A 23,472-nucleotide genomic window follows, 5' to 3' on the forward strand; every position below is an offset into this window, starting at 1 on the left:
AAATGCAGTACCTGTGAGGGTTTCTGGACAATATCTGTCATTGTTTTGTGTTGTTCATTGATTTACAATAATATATATATATATATACTGTATAAGGTATATGTTAGTTTTATTTTGAAAATAATGAGCGGAAGGCAAGGTTTTAAAGCAAGGTAACTTGTTGGTTGCTGGTCGCTGGTCGCGCGTCGCTGGTCGCGCGCACCCTGCTCCTCCACGTTCCTCCTGTCCTGGAGATCAGCGCGCGCTCCTATAAACGGCTCCCTCCCTCGCGGAGCTGCGGACAGTGAGCGCGTCGCGCAGAGACACGGACATGAGGACACACTGAGTGCAGAGGACTGAGACTGAGACTGAGCCGCGGACCGTCAGCGCATTCCTGTGAAAGGACAACTGATGCTCGGACCTAACATCACGCACTCCCAGTTGACAGATTAGCACTAATCCTCCCGGTTGCCGGTGCGCCTTTTGGCACTCGTGGTAACGTGAGGACAGATGCTGTTTCTGATCACTTTCCATGATTATTGATCTGCTTCATGCCACAGGACAGGACAGGACAGGACAGGACTGTAATTCCCTCTTGGATTTAACTCCTCATCAACAGCACACTTTCCTTTAGTCTGCAGCGCACGGAGATGGCGCAAAGGGTAAATCTCTGACAGATTATTCCTGAATTTGGATTATTAACTTGGTTTGCACTGAGTTATTAATATTATTATATACATGCATAAATATGGTTGAGTGATATGAATTTATACGCAAAACAAGCTAATTGATCAAGTGTTTTATGAACTGCTGTGTAAACGGCCCAGTGTTTGCAGGACAGCACACTGTCCTCTCATTAACATGTCCAACTCTCACCCAGTACGAGGAGCTGGCTCACTACGGAGGCGCGATGGACGGAGTCGGAGTCCCCACCTCCATGTACGGAGACCCGCACGGCCCTCGGCCCCTGGCCCAGGTCCACCACCTGAACCATGGGCCCCCGCACACGCACCCGCACCCCACGCAGCACTATGGAGCCCACGCGCCGCACAGCCTCATGCCCAGCAGCATGGGCAGCACCGTCAACGACGCGCTCAAGAGAGACAAGGACCAGATCTACGGGTATGGAGAGGCCTAGAATAATAACAATATTCATATTCATAATAAGATTATAGCCTACCACAACAACGACTACTACCACTCATTATAATAATTATAATAATAATAACAATAACAATAATAATATTATTTTGTTGTTATTAATAATATTATGTGTAGATTGTTATGAGGCGATAGAAACAATTAGGGGCCTAAATACGAATACACACTAAAACTCATTTCATTTAAGTTGTTGAACAAAAAGCCAGAAATTCCGTTCAAAATGTATATATATACATATATATATACGTATATATATATGTATATATATACACACATATTAAATATTAGATCTAATAGGCTAAACTGTCCATGATATGAAGTAATTACAGTAATTTTGCAGATGCAGTTCTAATTTTAATTTAATTTAATTTAATTTAATTAAAAAATTGTATCTTTTATTTTTTTTTTGCTGCTTGAAACGAGTCTAAATCCTCCGTATGGAGAACTGATTCCCATCTGTGGAAGGTTGTTTGCTTCGGGAACAGATGAAATGGTGTTTATAATATAGTGATATAGAATGATCCGTTGAATTGAGGAGGACTAAATGAATCTGTGGTGTTCTTTAGTTCAGCTCGCGGTGTGAAGGTGTTTTAGGTGTTCTCTGGTGTCCAGTAGCAGGCCTAACACTCTGTGTTCCTCTGGGTTGCAGACACCCTTTATTCCCACTGTTGGCTCTGGTGTTCGAGAAGTGCGAGCTGGCGACGTGCACGCCCAGAGAGCCCGGGGTGGCAGGAGGGGACGTGTGCTCCTCGGACTCCTTCAATGAAGACATCGCCGTGTTCGCCAAACAGGTAGAGACCCGCCTGTACAGGACGGGACGGACACGTTTTACATTTGACATTTTTAGAAAACTTCATTCTAAATTTAAAACAACTAAATCCGTTTGAAAACACCAACAGACATTACATCTCTTTTTATTTCTTTCCCTCTTCAGATCCGCGCAGAGAAACCTTTATTCTCTTCCAACCCGGAGCTGGACAACCTGGTGAGCGCTTCCTCTTCTTTCTTTCTTTCTTTCTTTCTTTCTTTCTCATTTCATTCTCAGCTGTGTACTGGCCGCCCGGGCGACCTCCTTAATGCAACCTGTCTGTTTGATAATAAAAGAAGAAGAATATTTGTATGATGTTTGTAATTACTAAATGCACACAGTCATTAATATTACTTATATTATATTATATTATATTATATTATATTATATCATATCATATATTATATTATTATTAGGACAGCCTGGGCGTCTCTACAATCACATGATGTATGTTTCTTTTTTTAGATGATTCAAGCGATTCAAGTCCTACGATTTCATCTCCTGGAATTAGAGAAGGTAGGTTTATTATTATTATTATTGTTATTATTATTATTATTATTATTATTATTATTATTATTATTATTATTATTATTATTGTTCTGGTGCTCAGCCTATAGAATCTAAATGACAGACTGGATGTTTCAGGTCCATGAGCTGTGTGATAACTTCTGCCACCGGTACATCAGCTGCCTAAAAGGCAAGATGCCGATCGACCTGGTCATAGAGGACCGAGACGTCTGCAAGTCGGACTTCGACGACATCACCGGATCCTCGACCAACCTGGCAGACCATGTGAGTCCACCTGCCTGCTTTCCATTCACAGAGAGCTTTTACAGGAGTGAGCCTCTGAGGCCTGCTCATCCTGAACTCCGATTAGCGAATAGTGAGTCTAAAGCTGCTGTATGTTGGAGACCACTGGTTGGAGTTTAGGGCCCATCCAACAGGAAAATAACGTGTTTTGCTACACAAAATAAGACTAATTTTTTCTCTCTAATCTTTTCATTTTAAAATAATATACTGGAGTGTTTTACCTCTACAGGCCTCTAAAAACGAGAAAAATCCCTTTTAGGTGGAATTTCTCAAAATGTATGAACATATTGAACATTTGATTGGGTTGCAAGAAGACTTTGCTTCATTTTAAACGTGTTGTCTTTATTGGCTGGTGTGAATGAGGACAGTCTGTTAACTGATTCAGATCATCTGATGAATCAGGCTGTTGGATGGCGGTGGGATGCTCAGCCGAACACTTCTATCTGCTCTGTTTCTGAGAAGATATGGACAGTTGACATTTGTTGTTTTAATGTAATTACGTCTGTAACTTTACTTATCTATTGATTTATACAAGAAAGTAGTCAGACGTGATGCTGATCTCTAGTGTTGGCCTTCAGTCCCTCTCAGCCAGTATTATTAATAGGGTTATTAGGGTTATTATTCGGGTTATTAGAGCTGTGTTCATTTACAGAGAAGCACATGCAGATATTGAAGTGATTCCTAGTGGCAGTGCATCAGCAGCAGTGTTGGACGGTATGGGTTTAATGCCACATAGATTGACTCTTTACTGGTGGTTTGTCATGTCAGATAGCAGTTGGAAATGATGGACTGTAGACTGTAGTTTTACAGTCTGTAATTCATTCAGGTGTTTCAGTGGTGTCCCATGGTTGACCTACAGGTAACTTCTCAACATTTAGGAGCTTGTTGTCGATGCAGATGGGGTCATGGAAAATTCCAAAAATGTATAAATATATTTTTGATATAAATGCTAAGTTGAAAAGAAATCCTGATTTCTGTATAATTAATTTGAAGGCTCCCTCCAGTCTATATACAAATGTTGCATGGCAACTCGCAGGCCGAAAAAGGCTGAGAAACCCTGACTGAAAAGCTGTTTTAGTTTCATTTTTACCTTTAATATTTTAAAATATGAATACCGGCACAAAATATTATCGGCAGCTTCCGTGACAAATATCAGTATAGAGTTCAGTGACTTCATGAACATACATGGTCTTCCTTCTGTCTGCAGCAGCACAGATCTGGTGTGTGTGTTTGTGTGTGAGGCCACCGGCTGATGTGACGGGGCACTCTCCTGCATAATGGATGTGCTCTGGTACAAAGACATGCACAGCTGTGTAACGTGTTAACCACTGAGTGAACCACAATTACTTTATCATTCACATGGGCTAAAAGCAGTGCATGTGACTTTACAGCTCTGGTTTGAGCTGCTTCTGTTTCTAACCCTGACCCTTCCACTGTGACGGCTCATACTGACGCTCTGGTCTGAAGCTCCTGATTGATGACCTTTTGTTCGCTGTAAAAAATCCCATTGAAACATTTTGTCTGACATTTCATTTTCTCAAAGAGAGCAGGAATCTGGCAGTACAATTTCATTTCATCAAGTTCTAATTTTAAACAATTTTTTTCAATAATTTTATTGAGAGTGTCGTTTTCTTCTAGAAAATTCCAGAATCAAATGAAACTGCTCAGTGAACATATTTATTCTCTATTAGCATCATTTAAAAAAAGTACAATATACAATTTGAGATCAATTAGTTTTTTCCTGTCTTCTGATATTTGGTAAATACGTTTCGACCATTTCTCTATCACACACATACACACACACAAAAACAGTTTTCATCACTCTTTTATTCTGAGAGATGAAAAAGCATCTGAATTAGCATTTAGACCATTGTGTGACATACAGTACATTTCAACAACACTGTGTTGACATCCCTTTACACTGGTTTGGTAAAGTCATCATGAAACCTTCACTGTCGGCGTCAGACGATACTCAAACTAGCATTTTATGCCTTCATTGTAGAGTAGAAGGTTGAGAATGTATGGGAGAGAGATTAGGAGGTTACTGTACATGGTCAGCGCTTTGAACACATAGACAGATCTCCTTAACCATAAAGTTATCATGCCTGTATCTAATTTAAAGACGTACTGTATGTGTCAGGGTTGCAGTTAGACCAATATGTACCTGAAACGTTACAAAACCTGTTTATCCACAGTCAGTTGTCCTAAATCCTCCTTAAAGGAATACTTCACCCCCAAAATGGTCCTCTGAGTATCAGTAACTCACCCCGTGTTACCTTGAATTCTCTCAGGCCTACACGGTGAACGGAAAATCCAAAAACAGAGAAAAGTCTTGATGAATTGAAGTAAACGGGAGCCCCGTTTTAAGGCAAGGCAAGGCAGCTTTATTTGTATAGCACATTTCAGCAACAGGGCAATTCAAAGTGCTTTACATAAACATTCAAGAACATTGCGACAAAGTGCAAAAGAACATTAAGACATAATAAAAACATAAAAACGTTAAAGATTAGAAAAATAAAAACAAGCTAAAAATAAAAGCTGCAAGCAGCGATGAATGGGCCCTCGAATCTTCCCGCACGTCGGGGGTACTGGCAGGACACCGACTGACGCGGCAAGGCACAGTGAAACCGGAACTAATACTAATACTAAGACATAATTAAAACAGTTATAAAAACATAAAAACATTAAAGATTAGAAAATAAAAACAAGCTAAAAATAAAAGCTAGGATAGAAGCTAAAATAAAATATAACACAAAAGAGTAAAAGCTCTAGTGCAGTATCAGATCATTATCTGGTTTAATAAAAGGCAGCAGCAAACAGGGAAGTTTTAAGCTTTGATTTAAAAGAACTCAGAGTTGGAGCGGTCCTGCAGGTTTCTGGGAGCTTGTTCCAAATATTTGGTGCATAAAAACTGAACGCTGCTTCTGCATGTTTAGTCCTGACACTGGGGACACTAAGCAGACCTGATCCAGATGACCTGAGAGGTCTGGATGGTTCAGAACATAGCAGAAGATCAGAAATGTATTTTGGCCCTAAACCATTTAGTGCTTTGTAAACCAGCCGGAGTATTTTGAAATCAATTCTCTGAGAGACAGGCAGCCAGTGTAGAGACCTCAGAACTGGACTGATATGATCCACTTTCTTGGTCTTAGTGAGGACTCTGAGAGACAGGGAGCCAGTGTAGAGACCTCAGAACTGGACTGATATGATCCACTTTCTTGTTCTTAGTGAGGACTTTAGCAGCAGCGTTCTGAATCAGCTGCAGCTGTCTGATCCATTTTTTAGGAAGACCAGTAAAGACGCCGTTACAGTAGTCAAGTCGGCTGAAGATAAATGCATGGACTAGTTTTTCCAAATCCTGCTGAGACATCAGTCCTCTAATTCTTGCTATATTCTTCAGGTGATAGAAGGCTGTCTTTGTAATTGTCTTAATATGGCTGTTAAAGCTCAGGTCAGAGTCCATGACTACACCAAGGTTTCTGGCTTGGTCCGAGCTTTTTAACATTACAGATTGTAGGTGAGCACTTACCTTTAATCTTTCCTCTTTGGCTCCAAAAACTATGACTTCAGTTTTGTCTTTGTTCAGCTGAAGAAAATTCTGGCACATAAAATTAATGACTTGTTCAATGCACTCACTCAGTGCTTGTATTGGACTGTAGTCTCCTGGTGATAGAGTTATGTAAATTTGTGTGTCGTCTGCATAGTTATGGTAATTTATTTTGTTGTTACCAAAAATCTGACCCAGTGGGAGCATGTAGATGTTAAACAAAAGAGGCACCAAGATGGAGCCTTGGGGAACTCTGCGTGTTCAGCTCAGATTTGCAATTACCTATAGACACAAAGAAGTCCCTGTCTTTTAGGTAGGATTCAAAACAGCTGAGTGCTATGCCAGAAATACCCACCAGGTTTTCCAGTCGGTCTAGTAATATATTATGGTCAACAATGTCGAATGCAGCACTGAGATCCAGTAAAACTAAAACTGAAATTCTACCACTGTCTGTGTTCAATTGGATGTCATTGAAGACCTTAACAAGAGCAGTCTCAGTGCTATGGTGAGGTCGAAAACCTGACTGTTTTAAAACATCCAAAACCCTCACACAACTCGTGCAGTATAATCCAAGTCTCACTTTTCCAATCATATGCTATTTAAAGGGGCGGCAGCAGCTCAGTGGTAGAGCGGGTTGTCCTTTAACAACAAGGTTGGTGATTCGGTCCCCGGCTCCTGCCGTCTGCGTGCCCAAGTGTCCTTGAGCGATACACCAAACCCCAAGTTGCTCCCCGGGCTGCTCTCACAGCAGCCCACTGCTCCTAAATGATTATGATGGGTTAAATGCAGAGGTTACATTTTGTGTATGTACTGTACATGACAAATAAATGTAATGAAGTTTTAGTTTTAAAACACTTCCACATAAACAGAACTCACAGGGACGAGTAGCATGCCTGCGCAAGCAGTGAATATTCCTTTAATCTGGACTGCTTTGGTTGCTCTGGAACAGATCCTCTGGTTAAATGCCATACATTAAATCAAAATAGAAGTATAAAAAGTAAGTAGGTAAAAGTAAGTATTTATAAGTACACACACACACACACACACACACACACACACACACACAGGCACACACACACACGCAACACACACACCATTTAACGTGACAGCCTTCACCCTAACGTAAGAGCTCCTGCAGGTAAACAGACAGTGTGAATGTTCGTCTGTGTATGAATCTACGTACACTCTACCCTCCAGTCCTGTTAATTAGGTTTTAACAGATGGTGTGATGATAAACGTGGAAACACATGGCGCCTCTTTGAGTAGCTGTGTGTACTTAGGAGCTGTAATTATTGGGTGGCTGGATAAGAAAAGAAGGGCCATCATTGAGAGGGCTCGTTCACACTGCGCCATTGTCCCCACACTTCTTGTTGTCATCTGCTGAGCTCTTCATCTGATCACCATCCGGCAAACAGCTGACGCAGAGAGGCTGCAGAGGGAGATCTGCTGTTTGGTTTGGGCTTACGGCCGTCTGAGTGGCCCGGCCGAGCGGCCCCATAAATGCGGGGTTTCTCCCAACGCAGGTCACAAACAGCCAGGACACAGGAGGATCCACATGCTGCAGGGCTACTAAACTGTCCTCTAAACTCTTTCTGCAACTACATTTAAAGCTCCCTCTTGGACAGAATGGTATAGTTCTCCTGCCTTACTATGCTAATCATGCCACACAGCTGTCTTTGTGTCTTTGGGAAACTGCATAATGGACCTCATACTGGACCTACTGGACCTTCCTCATCTATTTTTTCCCCTTTCCTCCCTTCTTCTCCTCTGTTTCCTTATCTCCTGTCCCCTGGTGTGTGGACCTCTCCCTGACCTCTCAGAACCAGCATCCTGGAGAGGACATGGATGACGCCCACTCTACACCCTCTGTGGCACCCCGGGTCCGTCCAGCGGGGGACACGTCTCTCAGAGTGGCGACAACACCAGTGAACTCGGTAAGAGCCCCTACAGGCCTCCTGCGTCCTCTTTCATATCAAAGCTTTGACTTTCCTGTGACCTCTCTTTGAGGCAGCAGCACTTACTTCATCTCATCACTTCATCTTGATTGCGTTGATAAAAACAGGTCATCTGGAGTAACGTTTGCTAAAAAATGAAACTATATATTTGTGAGCAATTTCATACGTAGAGTTCCAGTATATCTTCAGTATGAGTGCTACAGACACGGTAAGACAGGCTCAAAGTATTGAGAGATGCACTGTCGCTAGCATTGAGGACAGTGAGCTCCTGTCCTCTGGGATGTTCTATGTAGAGAAACATGTACATGGTGGGTACTGAACTGGGTGATTCCAACTATTTAGATCCAGTAGAGCTTTGTTACTTCCCCACCACGATCTCATCTTGTAAAACAACACAGACAAACTCACAACATGGGATTTGTTGACAGAAAGAAAAAAAAAAAATATATATATATGTATATATATATATATATATTTTTTCCACATCTATGTACACAATGTACATAGATGTGAATGATTTAGTCTTTGACTTCAAGAAAGAAGTAAGTCATTCATGTTGGCTTTGCCATGTAATTACAGTCAGTTACAGGTCAGTTAGCACTGATGAGGACAGTTAACTCTTCTTATTGATGCCGTCCAGCCCTTGTCCTTCTGGTGTCACCCTGGTGTTCCTGCACTTAATGTGATTTCTGATGTGCTAATTGGAGGCTATAAGGGTTTTATGGCTTGTTTTTGTTTTTCTCCCCTTTGGGCGCAGTAAAAATAGAATAGACTTTAAAGCAACTTTCCACCCTCTGCCCATCAGGCATCAAGGAGCAGAGCATTGCAGAGAACAATAGGAGGATGCTTTGCAAGACAAGAGAAACTCAGTGGATTAAGAGACAATCAGGAGCAGATCAAGACTCCTGAAAATGATATTAACTTCTCAACTTCAGATAAGACACAGAGAGTGTGACATGTTGGTTTTGGTAAATCTTAATTTGACTATTGGGTATCCAGACGTCATATGTTGAACGAGCTGAGAAAGGCCAGTGTGAATAGCCTCTTTCCTTTAGGCTTTTTTAAAACAACAGTGGGGGAAAACCCAAGGTCCATGCCCTTTTGACCTGAGAGAGAATACAGAGGGGATGGGAGTGCAGAATGCCCCCTGAAGGGATGTAAGGACAGAGTACTTTATGTATGAGGAACAAAGGAAAGAAGAAGGCAGAATGATCAGAGCTGCGGTTGCTGCTGCAGGATGTGCTGCATGCTACCTGCTGCTTCTCCCCGGGCCTCTCTGCCTTGTTTCCAGTCCATTCACATGCCAAACACACACAACCTGAAAGTATAGAAAAGACAGTTAGAGGTATATCATGTTAATCTCATTTGGAGCAGGTAGATGGCCTCCGTAGAGTTGTAATAAAGGTGTCATCACATGTTTATATCAGGAATACTCACCTAGTGGAGGTGGCAGTGATGGAGCGTGGATGCAGGAAAAGCCATCATCTTTTGTTCATTTCATTTTAAAATCTCTATTTTTCTTAAGATTAAGTTCATATGCAACTATTCTATAGAACTATGTTAGTGCTTATAGATTAATGAAAGGATTGATGATTGATGGTTTGTGTCCCTTCTCATTCCAGCAGTCAGTGTTGAACACATGCACTGACCTTTGCCCAAGTATCACCTGCCAATCCTTAAAGTTTCCTCCATCTTCACTGTTGATATTTTTAACATTAGCACAGTTCAACTTAAGAACGTATCAAATTGAGCAGGGAGTAAATACACTACAACAAAATTCATCCCTGTCTGTCACAACAGACCATTATACTCTCATTTGCCTTGCTAAAACATTGTGGAGGAAACATTATTGCTCCTTGGATTATGCTCACTGGAAATGACATCCTTCTACTGCACAGAAGCCATGGGGAGGTGGATGAAGCTCAAGACTTTGACATTGGAGACCAGGTTTACATCCTGTGTCCCACATGTTGTTAGGTTTAATTGACTTAACATTTTAATAACACACAAATATTTTCCATCTCATGCTTCAAGTCAGCAATGACATTTCCCCTGGGAATAACATATTCAATTCAATTCAATTTATTTTGATATATAGCGTCAAATCATAACAGAAGTTATCCTGAGATGCTTTTCATATAGAGCAGGTCTAGACCGTAATCTTTAATCTAGAGACCCAACAATAGATCCCTCATGAGCATGAATTGTTATGTGACAATGGCAATGAAAAACTTCCCTTTAGCGAGGAGAAACTTTGGGCAGAACCCGGCTCTGGGTGTGCGGCCATCTGCCTCGACCGGTTGGGTTCTGAGAGAGAGAGGGTGTACCCACAAAGTGAACAGTAAAGGTGGGTGGAAGGAAAACCAGATGGTGTGTCCCATCACAGACCTGCAGATTAATTTGAACCATAAACACAATCTTTACCAACCTTAACCACCAGATTCCCCATGTGGAGATAGAAATCATTATAGAAAAGTTGGTATTGAATGTAATCCGGTGATCGATGCCCTGCCTGGTGATAGGCCTGCTTTTTCAACATTGAACTAAGGCCATAGTCTTACACAGTGATATCATACGCTGATCTGAGCCTGGAAATGAGTCCCACTCCGGCCCTGCTGTGGTGGGATGTCATTAGTAATGCTTGTATAGTTTGAGGAAAGCTTTTAAAATCCACTGTCATTTGGGAACACTAGAGTGGTGCGATGTGGCTTCCAGCCCTGGCTTACCACAGGTACATGATCCATGCAGTGTGTGGCTGCTGGTTTGGATCATGGCTTCCTCCTCCTTTGGAAGCTCCCAGGTTTTGGTTGTTGCCTTGTAAGCTGTGTGATATGCAGAGAGGGCTCTCTTTGATAGCTCAACCCCCAGGGTGACTGCTGTTGACCACAGCAAAAAGGGGCTGAGCTCTCCAAGGAATGTTTGGAAGGGGGAGGCTTGAAATGTCCATCACAAAGACCCAGATAAAACAAAAGGCAGTGGGAGTGACTCAGAAATATCCTGCACACTCGTGTTGAGGAACAGGATGTGTTGCATCTTTCTGTCACATCCAGAGCCTGCAGTCGGGACTCAGGAATGTGGGGAGGTGGAGGTGCTGACATACCGATGACATCACAGCTTCACTGAGGCTGCGGGCTAATGTCCCTTCAGCATCTGTCATGGTGTGGATGTCAGAAATGTTTCAAAAGGGAGGGAAGAGAAAGAGATAAATGCTGGATGTAGAGGGAAAGGAAAGTGTGCCTTGTTGTCTCTGCTATCACAGAAAATAAGTCATTATTTACTTGAAAACAAATGAGCACATTTTGTATTGTATGTACTGATAATTGTGCATATTTTACTCTTAAAGGGCCAGTTCACTTGGATTACAAAATCTAGATCTCCTCATGTCTAGAGGCATCTCTGCATGCAGATAGTATTAGGTTTTGATCTGCTTCCACCCCCGGTGTGATGGAGCTGAATGTAATTTCATATATACTTTCTACCAAAGAAATAGTCCCAGTGAACTGTTACCAGCCTGTTCTGTGAATGATCCACAGTTAGGGCCACTGCACAGTTCTTGCTTCAGTCTTCACACATCATGCTGGTCCAGCCAATGCCTCGGGAGAGGCTCCTTTTTCAGGATTGGCTCCTGGTTTGTATGACCAATAGTTGCTTGTGGTCATGTACAGCATGGGGAACACAATCTTGATATTGTGTCTGTATCTGTTTCTCAGTGGGTAACCATTTGTGGGTCTGCTATAACAAATATGTCAAACAAGTGATAGGATGTGTGCTGTTTCATGCCATGCTGGTACTGTAATGTGTCCTCCACATTTCCAAATGAATTGAGATGATGACGAAGGATTGTACAAAGCAATTCAGGGTACATTCAGTTTTACACTGACCATTGGGAGATTTGTCCACAGTTCAAACTACAGTATCAGAGTGCAATAACAAGCCCTTAAGCGACACCTTTTCTGGAAAGACATGTTGCCGTTGAATTGTATTGTTTCAGTACTGTGAGCATCACTAACACAATCCTGCTCACCTTCAGATTTAAAGCAGCAGTAGGCGAGATCGGAGCAAATATGATTAAAGAAGTTATTTTTATAAAACGGTCACTATATCGTGACAGTAGTACATGAAACAGGTAACCTGAAAATAATCATGTGCATCTGTGTCCTCCGGTGTCCTCTCCGGTGTCCTTCGATGTCCTCTAGTGCTCCTAATGGCATCTGCAAGATTTCACAGACCGGAGGAAAACAAGCAGTTAGAGCTGATCTGAGGTCTGCTGTCCAGCTGCCGTCTATGAGAGCCAGCTGTCAATCACTCGCGAACTCCGACCAAACGGTCAAACTAGGCAGCACTGATCAAATATGAATCAATATTCTGTTACGTTAATGTCTATTTCTCTCCTCACATGTTCTCAGAATCATCTTGTAGTGCACGGTTTAGCTGTAAAATGAGAAAGTTTGTGACGCTGCCGCCATGTTGAGATCAGGTTGAGATGGCTTGAAGGAACGCCAACTGCCGGTCACATGACCGGAGCACAGCCAATAGGAACGCTCTCTCTCTGAAATGACCTGTGATTGGTCAAAGTCTGCCGTCACAGGCTAGATGTTCTAAAGCCTGAATACAGAGCCATGAGGAGGACTAGAAGTCTAGTTTTCTCTCAGAACACTTGAATTACAATATGATGAAAGGTTATTATGCGATTTTTGCCCAATGATGCAAAAAATATACTGACTACTGCAGGTTTAAGTGAGATTTTTTTTAAAGGTGCAATTGATAACATTGATTCATGCAGCCACTAGATGTCTCACTCTCCGTCCTCCATTACATTGCATTCACTTCACAACAAATGGTTGCCAGTTCTTTGCACAATCTGCATATTTTACGGTGGAGTGGAGTGAGACTACATCCACACTAATACGTTTTCGTTTTAAAACAAAAAACATCTCCGTCCAGACAAACGTTTTAGGGCCGTTTCAGAGTTAATCTCTGTCCATACTACCATGCCTGAAAACGCATATCACATAACCATTCACATACGCTGGGCATGCTGTGGCTCAGAGGTATAGCAGGTCAAACTGCTGTTTAGTGCCAGCATGCAAACTGCTTGGCTTTAAACAGCTTTAAAGAGTTGCATCTCCCATCAACAGCTCTGCCTCTCACACGGAGGATTCCTCTTAGAAATCTTCCAGACTACTCCATTTAGAGCTGTGTATCATGTCTAATAAGGGGAGGAGCCCCGAGGTGTCACTGATGATGGATCAGGCCCCGCTGAGCTCATTAGACTGGCTGCACTGGCTTTGCATCACTGATGCAGCTGGGAGAGCTGCAATCAGTTCTGCTAGCCGCTCTGCACTTTGTCTTGTGGACACGTCATCTAGCGACTACCTCGGCCAGCGTTAACAGCCCCAGAGCTACAGAGAGCATGCAGAGACTGGAGGAGGAGATGAGAGAGAAAATAAAAGCAAATAAAATAAAATAATCTTTCAAATGTCAAGACTATTCAACCCACAGTAATCAGCACATGCACACGCATGCAGTACACGTACATTAATAGAGTTACAGTATTGGGAAAGTTGAGAATTAGAATGAAACAAATAAATACATCAATAAGTATTTAAATAAGTAACTGAATAAATAAATATAAAATAATAGAGTAATGGAGGAGACTGAAAGGTCAATGATCATTTCAAATGACCAATGCGTTGCGACCAACATAGGTCATTTTAAACAATTATTGCCATGTAAAATAAAGGCATTTTAATGTTGTTCAAACACTACAGTGTGCCTCGGATTATTTTTGAGGGAGACTTGCATTTTGTACTTTTTTGAGATCATATTCCACTCATGCATTGAGCCCTTCACAAGACTGAATGAGCCCAATACACCTGAAGGATCCAAAGAGCACCAGTATGTGATTACTACAGAGACCCAGCAGCGCTTTTACTCCATTGTCTTCACTATTGACTAGTATTTGGTCAAGTATTTGGCACAATGTTATACTACTAACTTCTGCACAATATAAAAGCTGTCATCGTCAAACTCAGGCACATGTTGCAGAGTATGAGTATAGTAAGAGTAATATAGTGATATAGTAAGATGCAGTGTTCACAGCATCTCAACGGCTGCTCAATGTTTTGAATGCAGCAAGAAGCATAAAGGAAAAAAAAGCAATTACTTAGTTGTTCTCATGCACGGTTTGTAGCTACTGTATTCCTACGACAAGTAGTGCAGTGTTATCTGTATGTATCCCACGTAATCAATTTGTATGTAATCCACGTAATCGTAAACCAGGAAGTATGAAGAGAGTAGATGGGTGGATCAAAAAACACCAGTCTTTCACCAGCAGACCGCTGCTCATGTCCCGTGTGAAACCAGAAGTCAAGGGTGATTTATTTTCACATAACTTCCGTACTTCAGTAAATTCACTTCTAGTTTTATTTTAAGCCAACCGCGATCTTTTCCTAAACCTAAGTTTTTTTTTTTTAAAAGACTAGAGCGGAAATTGACGCATGCGTGTCGTTGCCGGCCATTTGTAGGAAAAATCCTAAAAAATAGCATTAGTAAAACAAATTATAGGAAGCGTTGAGGATGTGTTGCAGGGGTAGAAGTGTATAAGAACCCAGGCTGAGCAGAGCAGCGGGGGGGAGAGATGAGATGAGGACTCTTCATATCTTAAGGTGCTGTTTTTGTGTCTGTGTTTTCTTCTTAGCCCCGGGGCAATACTCAAGCCATCCCCGCGGTAATGCCCACCCCTCCATCTACCCCCCCTCACCACGACGTGAAGACACTGGCAGGCAGGGTGGAGGGGGGGGCGGTGGGTAGAGAGAGAAGAGGGGGCAGGGGTGAAAGGGGGCATGGGAGACTTGCACGGGTGTATGACTTTGAGACTGCGCCGTCACACACTGGTTAGATGAGCCGAGTTGCCGGGGAACAGTCAGTAGCGATTAGTGTAGCGGAGGATCTGCCCTGCGGCTTCACCCTCTCTGGAGCAGAAGAAAGAGGGATGAGGAGAGGAGAGGAGAGGAGAGGAGAGGAGGTGGAACCAGGGTGGGGGGTGGAGGGGAGAACTCCGTGCCTTCCTCAGATATAATTAGGCAGAGCGAGTCCTGTTTTCCTCTTTTCTTTCTTTCTTTCTTTCTTTCTTTCTTTCTTCTTTCTTTCTCTAACTTTGTATGATGCTTGTTGTTACAACATATGTGCTGTAGCTTTATGATCTGAAGATGAAATATAGGCTACTACAGTACCACTCAGATATAATTGAGGCCGCTCTTTGATTGATGTAAATATATATTGAATGGACTAGCCTTTTTGATTTAATAGATAGAGATGGACCAGTCTCATCAGTTATATCAAGTTGGTCTTGAAAAATAATTTGCTCATCAATTTTCTCTTAAATTGTTGATGTTATTTTTGCTAGTCGGCTGATAATCAGACTGAACTGCCAGACTGCTTTTTCTTCATTCAGTCAGCTCGACACGGTGTTCACCTTAAAGGATCTCTTGATGGGAGTTGAATGGTAAATGGACTTGCAATTATGTAGCTCCTGTCAGCATTCACCATTCACACACACATTCACACACACACACACACACACACACACACACACTCATACACTGATATCAGAGGCTGCCATGCAAGGTGCCCATCAGGATCTGATCTAGATACTCATTCACACACCAATGGTTCAGCCTTCAGGAGCAGTTTGGAGTTCAGTATCTTGCTCTAGGACACTTGGACATGTGACCGGAGGAGTCGGGGATCGAAACTGCCGACCTTCCGTTGGTGGATGACCCGCTCTACCTTTTTCACACTGAACCTAACAATGTAACGCCGCCCCGTTGTGTGATTTTAGATAGGCACGCCGGCATCACGGGAGCAAAAGAGTCGTACCGTTTAAACACAACAGCGTCGGGTCTAGTGTGTGTGTCTCGCTTTGCCGGCTGTCCCTTAAACATAGACGTTGGCTCGGCGCTGTGACTACCTCTGCTGCCGACTCAGAAGTGGAACAACTCTTCTGCCCGTTCTGCCTCCGTACCTTTCATACAGAACGAGTGAGTCAGAATAACGGCACAACCGTCCCGCCTTGAACCGGCTGTGTGAAAGGGGGCTTGTGACTCAGAGCTGGACACCATCCGTCAAAACTCCCACAACCCCAGAGCCTACGACCCTAGAACACATCCTTTTTAATGTCAATATTCATTAGCTGAAATATTTATGCATGAATATGGCTCATATAGGCGTGTTTGATTGATGCATCTCTAAAGACAAAAAGACATGCTAGGGCAAATCTTAAGAAAAGTAGGGTTCCTGTCCCCGCCTCGGGGGAGGAGTCTCTCAGATGCATTATTCACATGCCCTCCAGGCAAGCTTTCAAGGCTTCTCTGCCTCGAGGGCAAGAAAAATAACCACCACTGTTAAAAGTAAATCATCTCGGCTGATGCACAATTAATGACAGAGAGGGAGAGAGGAGCGGAGTGCCCCTTGTGTTACAAGATGCAGTGAGTTAGCTAGGAGAGGCGGAAATCTCAGTTTAAAGGAAGCCTCCTGCCTCCGTCCAGCCAGCTTCCTGTTGGAATCAAACAGGGATGCTGCTAATGGCAGGATCCATAGCCCGGCATGAAATCCCACACTGACATCAATCAGTCGGGGTGGTTGGTGTGTGTGTGTGTGTGTGTGTGGGAGGGGGTGTAAATATCAGTAGCACTGAATCTGACTGCAGTTTGGAACATTCATTATTTGATGTCAGGCACACAACTCCTGCAGTCATTACCTCACGTCAAACGTGTGCTCAGATTGAATTAATAGCTCTTGGTTTTATTGAGCTCCCACACTACAAACTCCTCTTCATTATCCAGCGCTGGGGAGTCAAGCGGAGGTGAGAGGAAGAATCTTGAACTGAGGAATGCAGTTTTCCTCTGTCTGCCCTTTTTGCAGCACATTTTGGCGGAGGAGGGTGAAGGCGACGGGACCAAATTAAAGCTTTCTCGTAACGTAACTCCTCTTGTCTCTGATCGCAGGAGACCCCTCGATAACAGCTTGGCATCGCCGGGCACGGGAGACGAGGATGACCAGGACAAGAAGAGGCAGAAGAAACGAGGCATCTTCCCCCAAAGTAGCCACAAATATAATGAGAGCGTGGCTCTTCCAGCACCTCACGGTAAGGGGATTTAGCTGTGGCTTTTCTTCTTCTCTTGTAACAGCAGCCCTACGTTGATTTAACTTAATGCGGGGAGTGAATATTGTCTCGGCCCAGCCTCTCCAACAGCCAACAGCCAGAAAGGAGCCCAGGCTAGATTTCCATCTTGAAACTAAGTTCATCTTTGTTCCATCATAAGAGAACAAAGCAAAGACAAACTTGCATCTAAAGGTCCTTTTTGAAATACTAGTCCACGGTTTTGCACAGAACTCGACATCAGAAGCAGCATCACTGTTTAGGCGCTCCGTAAGAGGGGGTGAGCAAGTCCCCAAGAGGAGAGCTTTACCTTTTATCCGAGGTCCAAAAGATACCACCGCTGCTGCCTCATCAGTTGTTCTACCTCTCCCGCTCTTAGATGTGTTATAACACCTCAGTTGTTTAGTTTGGTAAAAGGCCCATACAGACTCTGTACTTAGAGTAATCCCTTCATTTCCAAGCCTACCTTTAGATTTTCCAGATGAAAAAGGAGGATAATTGAATTATCCCCTCTCTGTTCCCCATTCCCTTTTCAGGCCTAATTTGTTAAGCACAAGTGTTTGCCATGGCAGGATGTGTCTATGAAAAGTGTGCAAGGGGACTTTGGCCTCTGAAAGGCCTATTGCAACACCCAAGCGATCAAGCATTCATCAGCGGTTGAAGGGTGTGAAAAGGAGCGGGATTATGTTTTGTCAGACGTTGCGGTGTGAGGCCCGCGGGTGGAAGGCCGTTGGGGGGGTGTTTCTGTCCACCACTAGCCGTAGCCTCCTGCTTTTGTTGTCCATTCTGAAAACCCTTAAAAGATCTCCTTCTGAGGTAGCTATAGAGCAAGCAGCTGTGAAAGGTTTGGATTCATTATATTATTCATTATCAGCCCATTAGCCTGGTCGTAACTGTTGGTTTCCATGCAACCCTGCATTTAATCCACATCCAAGGACTGATGCCAAAGACTTCGGGAAGCAGGAATCCACTGAAGGTCACAAGTATCATGTCAAGTCAGCTGAATTTGTTCTTTCAGTTGAAATAGAAGATTTAATTATGTAACGTTCATGCATCTACAACACCGTATGTAAAAATGTACCCATAATCTTTGTCAAAAAACAAAATCTACTCCTTGCTCCTCAAAGGTATTTGTTCCAGCGGTTTGACCCTACAGCGGGTTTAGTACCCAAGAAGAAGTCTTACCCCTTCTTTTCCGAATCAGATATATTCTACTGGAATCAGCAGAACTTTATCTGCGATGTCCATTCCAGACAAATATCCATAAATCTGTTTAGACATCATATACAAAAGACTAGTGCTGTCAAAGTTGGTAATAATCATAATCATAATCATAATAATAATACGGCAAAGTCGTTTTAACACCACTAATATTCTTTAACGCATTAATGCAATTCATATTTCGGAGGTTGTAGCGGACTCGGTTTAAAAGCTAGAGTGAAGATACGGGTATCTTCTTAAACTATAAAACCTGATGAATCCATCGGTACCAACCATGTCATACTAGCTGGTTGTGAAGGAGGTTAAATAACGCTCCAAACTTACTCTAACTGTTGGCGAGGAAAAACAATATATTTCCAATAATAAATATATACATACATTTGCATAAAGCAGCATATTTGTCCACTTCCATGTTGATAAGAGTATTAAATACCTGACAAATTCCCCTTTAAGGTACATTTTGAAGAAGATAAAAAATGTGTAATTAATTTGCTATTAATCCTGATTAAATATTTGAATCTATTGACAGCCCTAAAAGACACACATTTCAGATGTCGCCTCATCAGTATGAAGTAATCAAGTGATGGTTGTGTGTACATCGATGGTTACAGTGCAAACTTGAACTGCTAGTAGTAAAATCTTAGAGATGGAGCCCTCCAAATAAATAAAAATATAATTTACAATTATTTAAGGACTTCTCAATGTTGCTGATTTGCTGGGGAAACGGGGCTGTGCCTGTACAAACTAGATCCCATCTGTCTCCAAATAATATTTATAATTATAATACCTTTTATTTACAGCATTTTCAAAACAAAGTAACAAAAGTGCTTTACGTGGTTGAACCAGAGTTTAAACATTTCAGGACTGCAATGAGGCAAGTCAATCAGACAATTAAAAAATAAAAATAAAACTTGAATAAATATCCAACAATAATATCAGATGAAAACAATATTAATGATAAAACCGACAAGACATGCTAGAAATAAAAAAATATGAATTATTTATTTATTAGGGCCTGAGCACCGACAACGTCGGGCCAGCGAGGCCCTATTGAAACTAGTGTTTCCTTTTCTTTTTCTTCCAAATGAATTGCCTTTTTGAGGCCTTAACAAGCTCAAAAAGTTGCTAAACTTGGCACACAAATATTTGATATTTAAGGGTCTTGGGCTTGGCTGTTGCAAATGGCTCGCTACGCCCCCTAGAAAGTTGGAAAAATTGAGCCCCGCGCTCTGGTTTCACCTACATGTATGAAATTTGGCAGACATATGTAATATGTGGAGATGCACAAAAAAGCCTCTTAGAGGTATGCCCAAAACTCAACAGGAAGCCAGCCATTTTGAATTTAATGTGCGATTTTCGCCCATTTTTAGCGTTTTAATAGGCCCATGTACTTTAAACGAACTCCTCCTACAGATTTAATCAAGATCGACTTGAAATTTGGTCCGGATCTTAAGATGGCGTTGCCATGGCATGGCGGCCATTTGGAGTGATTCGCCATGAAACAGGAAGTTGTTGTAACTGCAGCATACTTTGTCAACCGTGAAGTGCTCTGAACAGGATCTATAAACCAACGCTAAAACCTACTGCCAACCAGAAGAGGCTGAAAGAGGAGAGACATGACCAAGCAGCTGTGTTTTATACTAGCTGAAGGCGTGAGATCATTTTAACCCTGAACATAATGAATTCTAATGAATTAGTCGCAATGATGAAAGCATGAATGACCTTCTGGAGATCAGCTCGAGAGAGAAAACACCGGATTACTTTGTTTGATCAGGTTCCTCCGGTTTCTGGCTGCAGGTCTGACAATCGCAGACAGGGAACATAGATCATTTAGTCAAACTGGGATAGACTTGGAGGACCAAAACGTTTGCACTGTATTTTCCGTATTAACCCTTTAACCAGCAGCTACATGTCGGGATGTTCAGTAAAACACAGAACGCAGGACACAGAGCAATGAGGACCGGTGTGTCTGTGACGCAGCAATTTAAACACACAGAGGAGTGATCAGAGATCTGTGCACGCCTCCAGGAGGATACAGGATGAGTGATCAGAGATCTGTGCACGCCTCCAGGAGGATACAGTATGACCAGAAGATTCAAGAGTTTTATTTGGCCATTTGCAACCTAAGTACATTGGAATCCTGGTCAGTTTACACCAAGTCAGCTTTAAGAAAAGAAAAAGTAGAAAGGGCACGAGGTAATTACATTACATAATAAGTAGCACATTCAACTCAACACAATAAATAAATAAATTATTAAAAACATATAATGCCCTCAGTGTAGTCAATAAATAAGCTAAACTACCCTCTGCATAGGAATGATACCCCCAGAATACAAATATACAGTATATGCTCCATGACCATATTAAAAAGAACTTGTAGCTTCATAAAAATATATTTTTTTAAATAATTAATATATTTCAGAGAATTCCACAGTGGAAGGGCAGCATATTGCACAGCATTTCAGTCCGTTTAGTTCAGGTGTACTGCGTGTCAATAATGGTATGGAGGTGAGGTGAGGTGTGGGGTATTTGTGTCCCTCTTTAACGTCCTTTGCCACCAGTCTTATTGTAGCTGGGAAGAAGCTGTTGTGAAACCAGAGGTGCTCTGTGAGTGGAGATGCTCTCTGGCCTGTGGTGCCTCAGGTTGTGTCCTGAATCCCTCCACCTGAACAAAGACTGAGCTGGGTGGTGTCCTGTCCTCAGGATGCTCTGTGCCCATCCATCCTGCAGCGCTGGGTGGTGTCTCTGTGCCCTCCTCCTGCAGCGCTGTGTGGTGTCCTCCGTCCTCCTGCAGCGCTGGGGTGTATATCATGTCCATGGAGGGGAGGTTAGAGCCAATGATTTTTTCTCCAGTTTTTATGACTCACTGCAGCGATTCCTCTCGGCCAAGCGTTCCCAAACCACACCGTGATGCCGCTGGTGAGGATGCTTTCCACCAGTCAGATAGGCCGGGGTGAAGGCTGACGTCTGAGTCCCAGCCGTCTTCAGCAGCCTAATGGGAGTGCAGCCGCCGCTGAGCTGTCTTCACTGTTTCAGTAGTGTTTGTGGCCCAGCTCAGGTTGTCAGTCAGGTGAAGGCTGAGGAACTTCAAACTGTCAGCCCGCTCCACTTCTGTGTCCTGGATGATGAGGGGCTGCAGATGGGGGGCTCTCCTCCTGAAGTCCACGATGACTTCTTTGTTTTTTCTATGTTAAGAACAAGGTCGTTGTCTTATCCATAGCTGATGATTTTTTTGACCTGTTCCCTGTATGCAGACTCGTCCCCACCTTGGATGAGGCCGAGGATGGTTGTGTCATCTGCATACTTAATAATGATGTTGTTCTTCTCAGTGGAAACATTGTCATGGGTGTATAGTGCAAACAGTTTTGGGCTGAGGCAGCAGCCCTGAGGGGTCCCGTGCTGACTGTGAGCTCAGCAGAGATCTTATCTCCCATCCTCACCACCTGTGGTCTTGTCAATCAGAAAGTCCAAAATCCAGTTGCAGGTGGCTGTTGGAACCCGAGGTTAGCTAACTTCACAGTCAGCTTCATTAGCCGGATCGTATTAGAGGCGGAGCTGTAATCCAAGAAAAGTATGCGTGCATATGTCCTGTTACTGTCCAAGTGTTGGAGTGTGGAGTGAAGTGCCAGTGCCACTGCCTCATCCACTGACCTGTTTGAGAGCGGTAAGCGAACTGTAGGAGGTCCAGTGAGTCAGGAATCACTACATTAATTGATTGAAGAGCCAGCTTCTCCAGGCACTTCATGGCCACTGAGGTGAGTGCCACTGGCCTGAAGTCGTTCAGTTGTATGTGGATCTGCTTCTTCGGGACCGGTATGATGACAGATGACTTGAAACACCTAGGGACTGTTTCCTGTGTGAGAGAGGTGTTGAAGATGTCTGTGTACGCCCCTGACAACTGTTCAGCACAGGCCCTCAAGACTCTCGGTGGACACTCCATCAGGTCCAGCTGCCTTGCGTGGATTCACCTGCTTCAGAACCCTCAGAACCTGTGTGTGTGTCACCTGTAATGCAGTCTCATCAGGGTTATGGGGGGCTTTTGAGGGGGTGTCTCCATTCAGTCTGTCAAATCTAGCGTAGAAGCTGTTGAGGTTGTCTGGAAGGGTGGTGCACGCCTCAAGGAGGATACAGGATGACCAGAAAACACACAGAGGAGTGATCAGAGATCTGTGCACGCCTCGAGGAGGATACAGGATGACCAGAAACACAGTGGGCGAGCCACATGCAGCTGCTGTGGCTGCTGTTGCTGATTAACATGATCATGAAACAGGAGTTTAGAGAGCATTCAGTGTGTTCTGGAGTTGGAGAAATTAGCTTTCTTTTAGCTTTGGGTTCCTTTTACACTATCAATACATTTGTATGATGCCCACGTGTTTCATACCAGGATTTGCAGAGCACTATCAGCCCTCTCTACGCTGAGGCCTCCCATTCGTCCTAGAACGCTGTGGAATGAGATAAGTTGGCTCTAAAGCTGAAGAGTTGTAGTCCGCATTTTGAATTTCTTCAAACGTCTTGTAATGACACACGTTTACTCATGCGGACCAATCGTTTTGGTGTTTGAAACCGGTTTACCAAAGTCTTTAGTTCACAAAAGTAGTGTAAATATATGAATAAAAGTAGCAGATAAATGTATAAAAAATGTCTAAAATGAAATTTTGTAATATCGTTTTTTGAGGTAGTCTGTCACTGTACTTTCACCAGAGAGGGACTGAAATCAAATGGTGGTAGCAATAATAACATAATAATAATAATAATAATTTAAATGTAATAAAAGCTCATAATGTAATAATCAGCACATAATGTAGTAACTTAAATGTAATAAAAGCTC

General features: G+C 42.9%; 1 protein-coding gene across 1 annotated transcript in view; it reads left to right on the forward strand.

Moving 5' to 3' along the window:
- The first annotated feature begins 277 nt into the window (after positions 1-277).
- The window catches only part of meis2b (Meis homeobox 2b), a 37,218-nt gene continuing 14,023 nt past the window's right edge, over positions 278-23,472 (forward strand). Inside the window, 14 exon segments of the mRNA XM_037751551.1 lie at positions 278-641; positions 860-1,101; positions 1,790-1,931; positions 2,075-2,125; positions 2,414-2,464; positions 2,594-2,740; positions 8,126-8,171; positions 8,174-8,239; positions 11,794-11,888; positions 11,971-11,973; positions 14,961-15,065; positions 17,044-17,126; positions 17,269-17,356; positions 17,358-17,408. Of these exon segments, the coding sequence (XP_037607479.1) occupies positions 630-641; positions 860-1,101; positions 1,790-1,931; positions 2,075-2,125; positions 2,414-2,464; positions 2,594-2,740; positions 8,126-8,171; positions 8,174-8,239; positions 11,794-11,888; positions 11,971-11,973; positions 14,961-15,065; positions 17,044-17,126; positions 17,269-17,356; positions 17,358-17,408 (1,182 nt within the window). The 5' untranslated portion in view covers positions 278-629.

The sequence above is a fragment of the Sebastes umbrosus genome, chromosome 18, assembly GCF_015220745.1.
Source record: "Sebastes umbrosus isolate fSebUmb1 chromosome 18, fSebUmb1.pri, whole genome shotgun sequence".
NCBI classification, from domain to species: Eukaryota; Metazoa; Chordata; class Actinopteri; order Perciformes; family Sebastidae; genus Sebastes; species Sebastes umbrosus.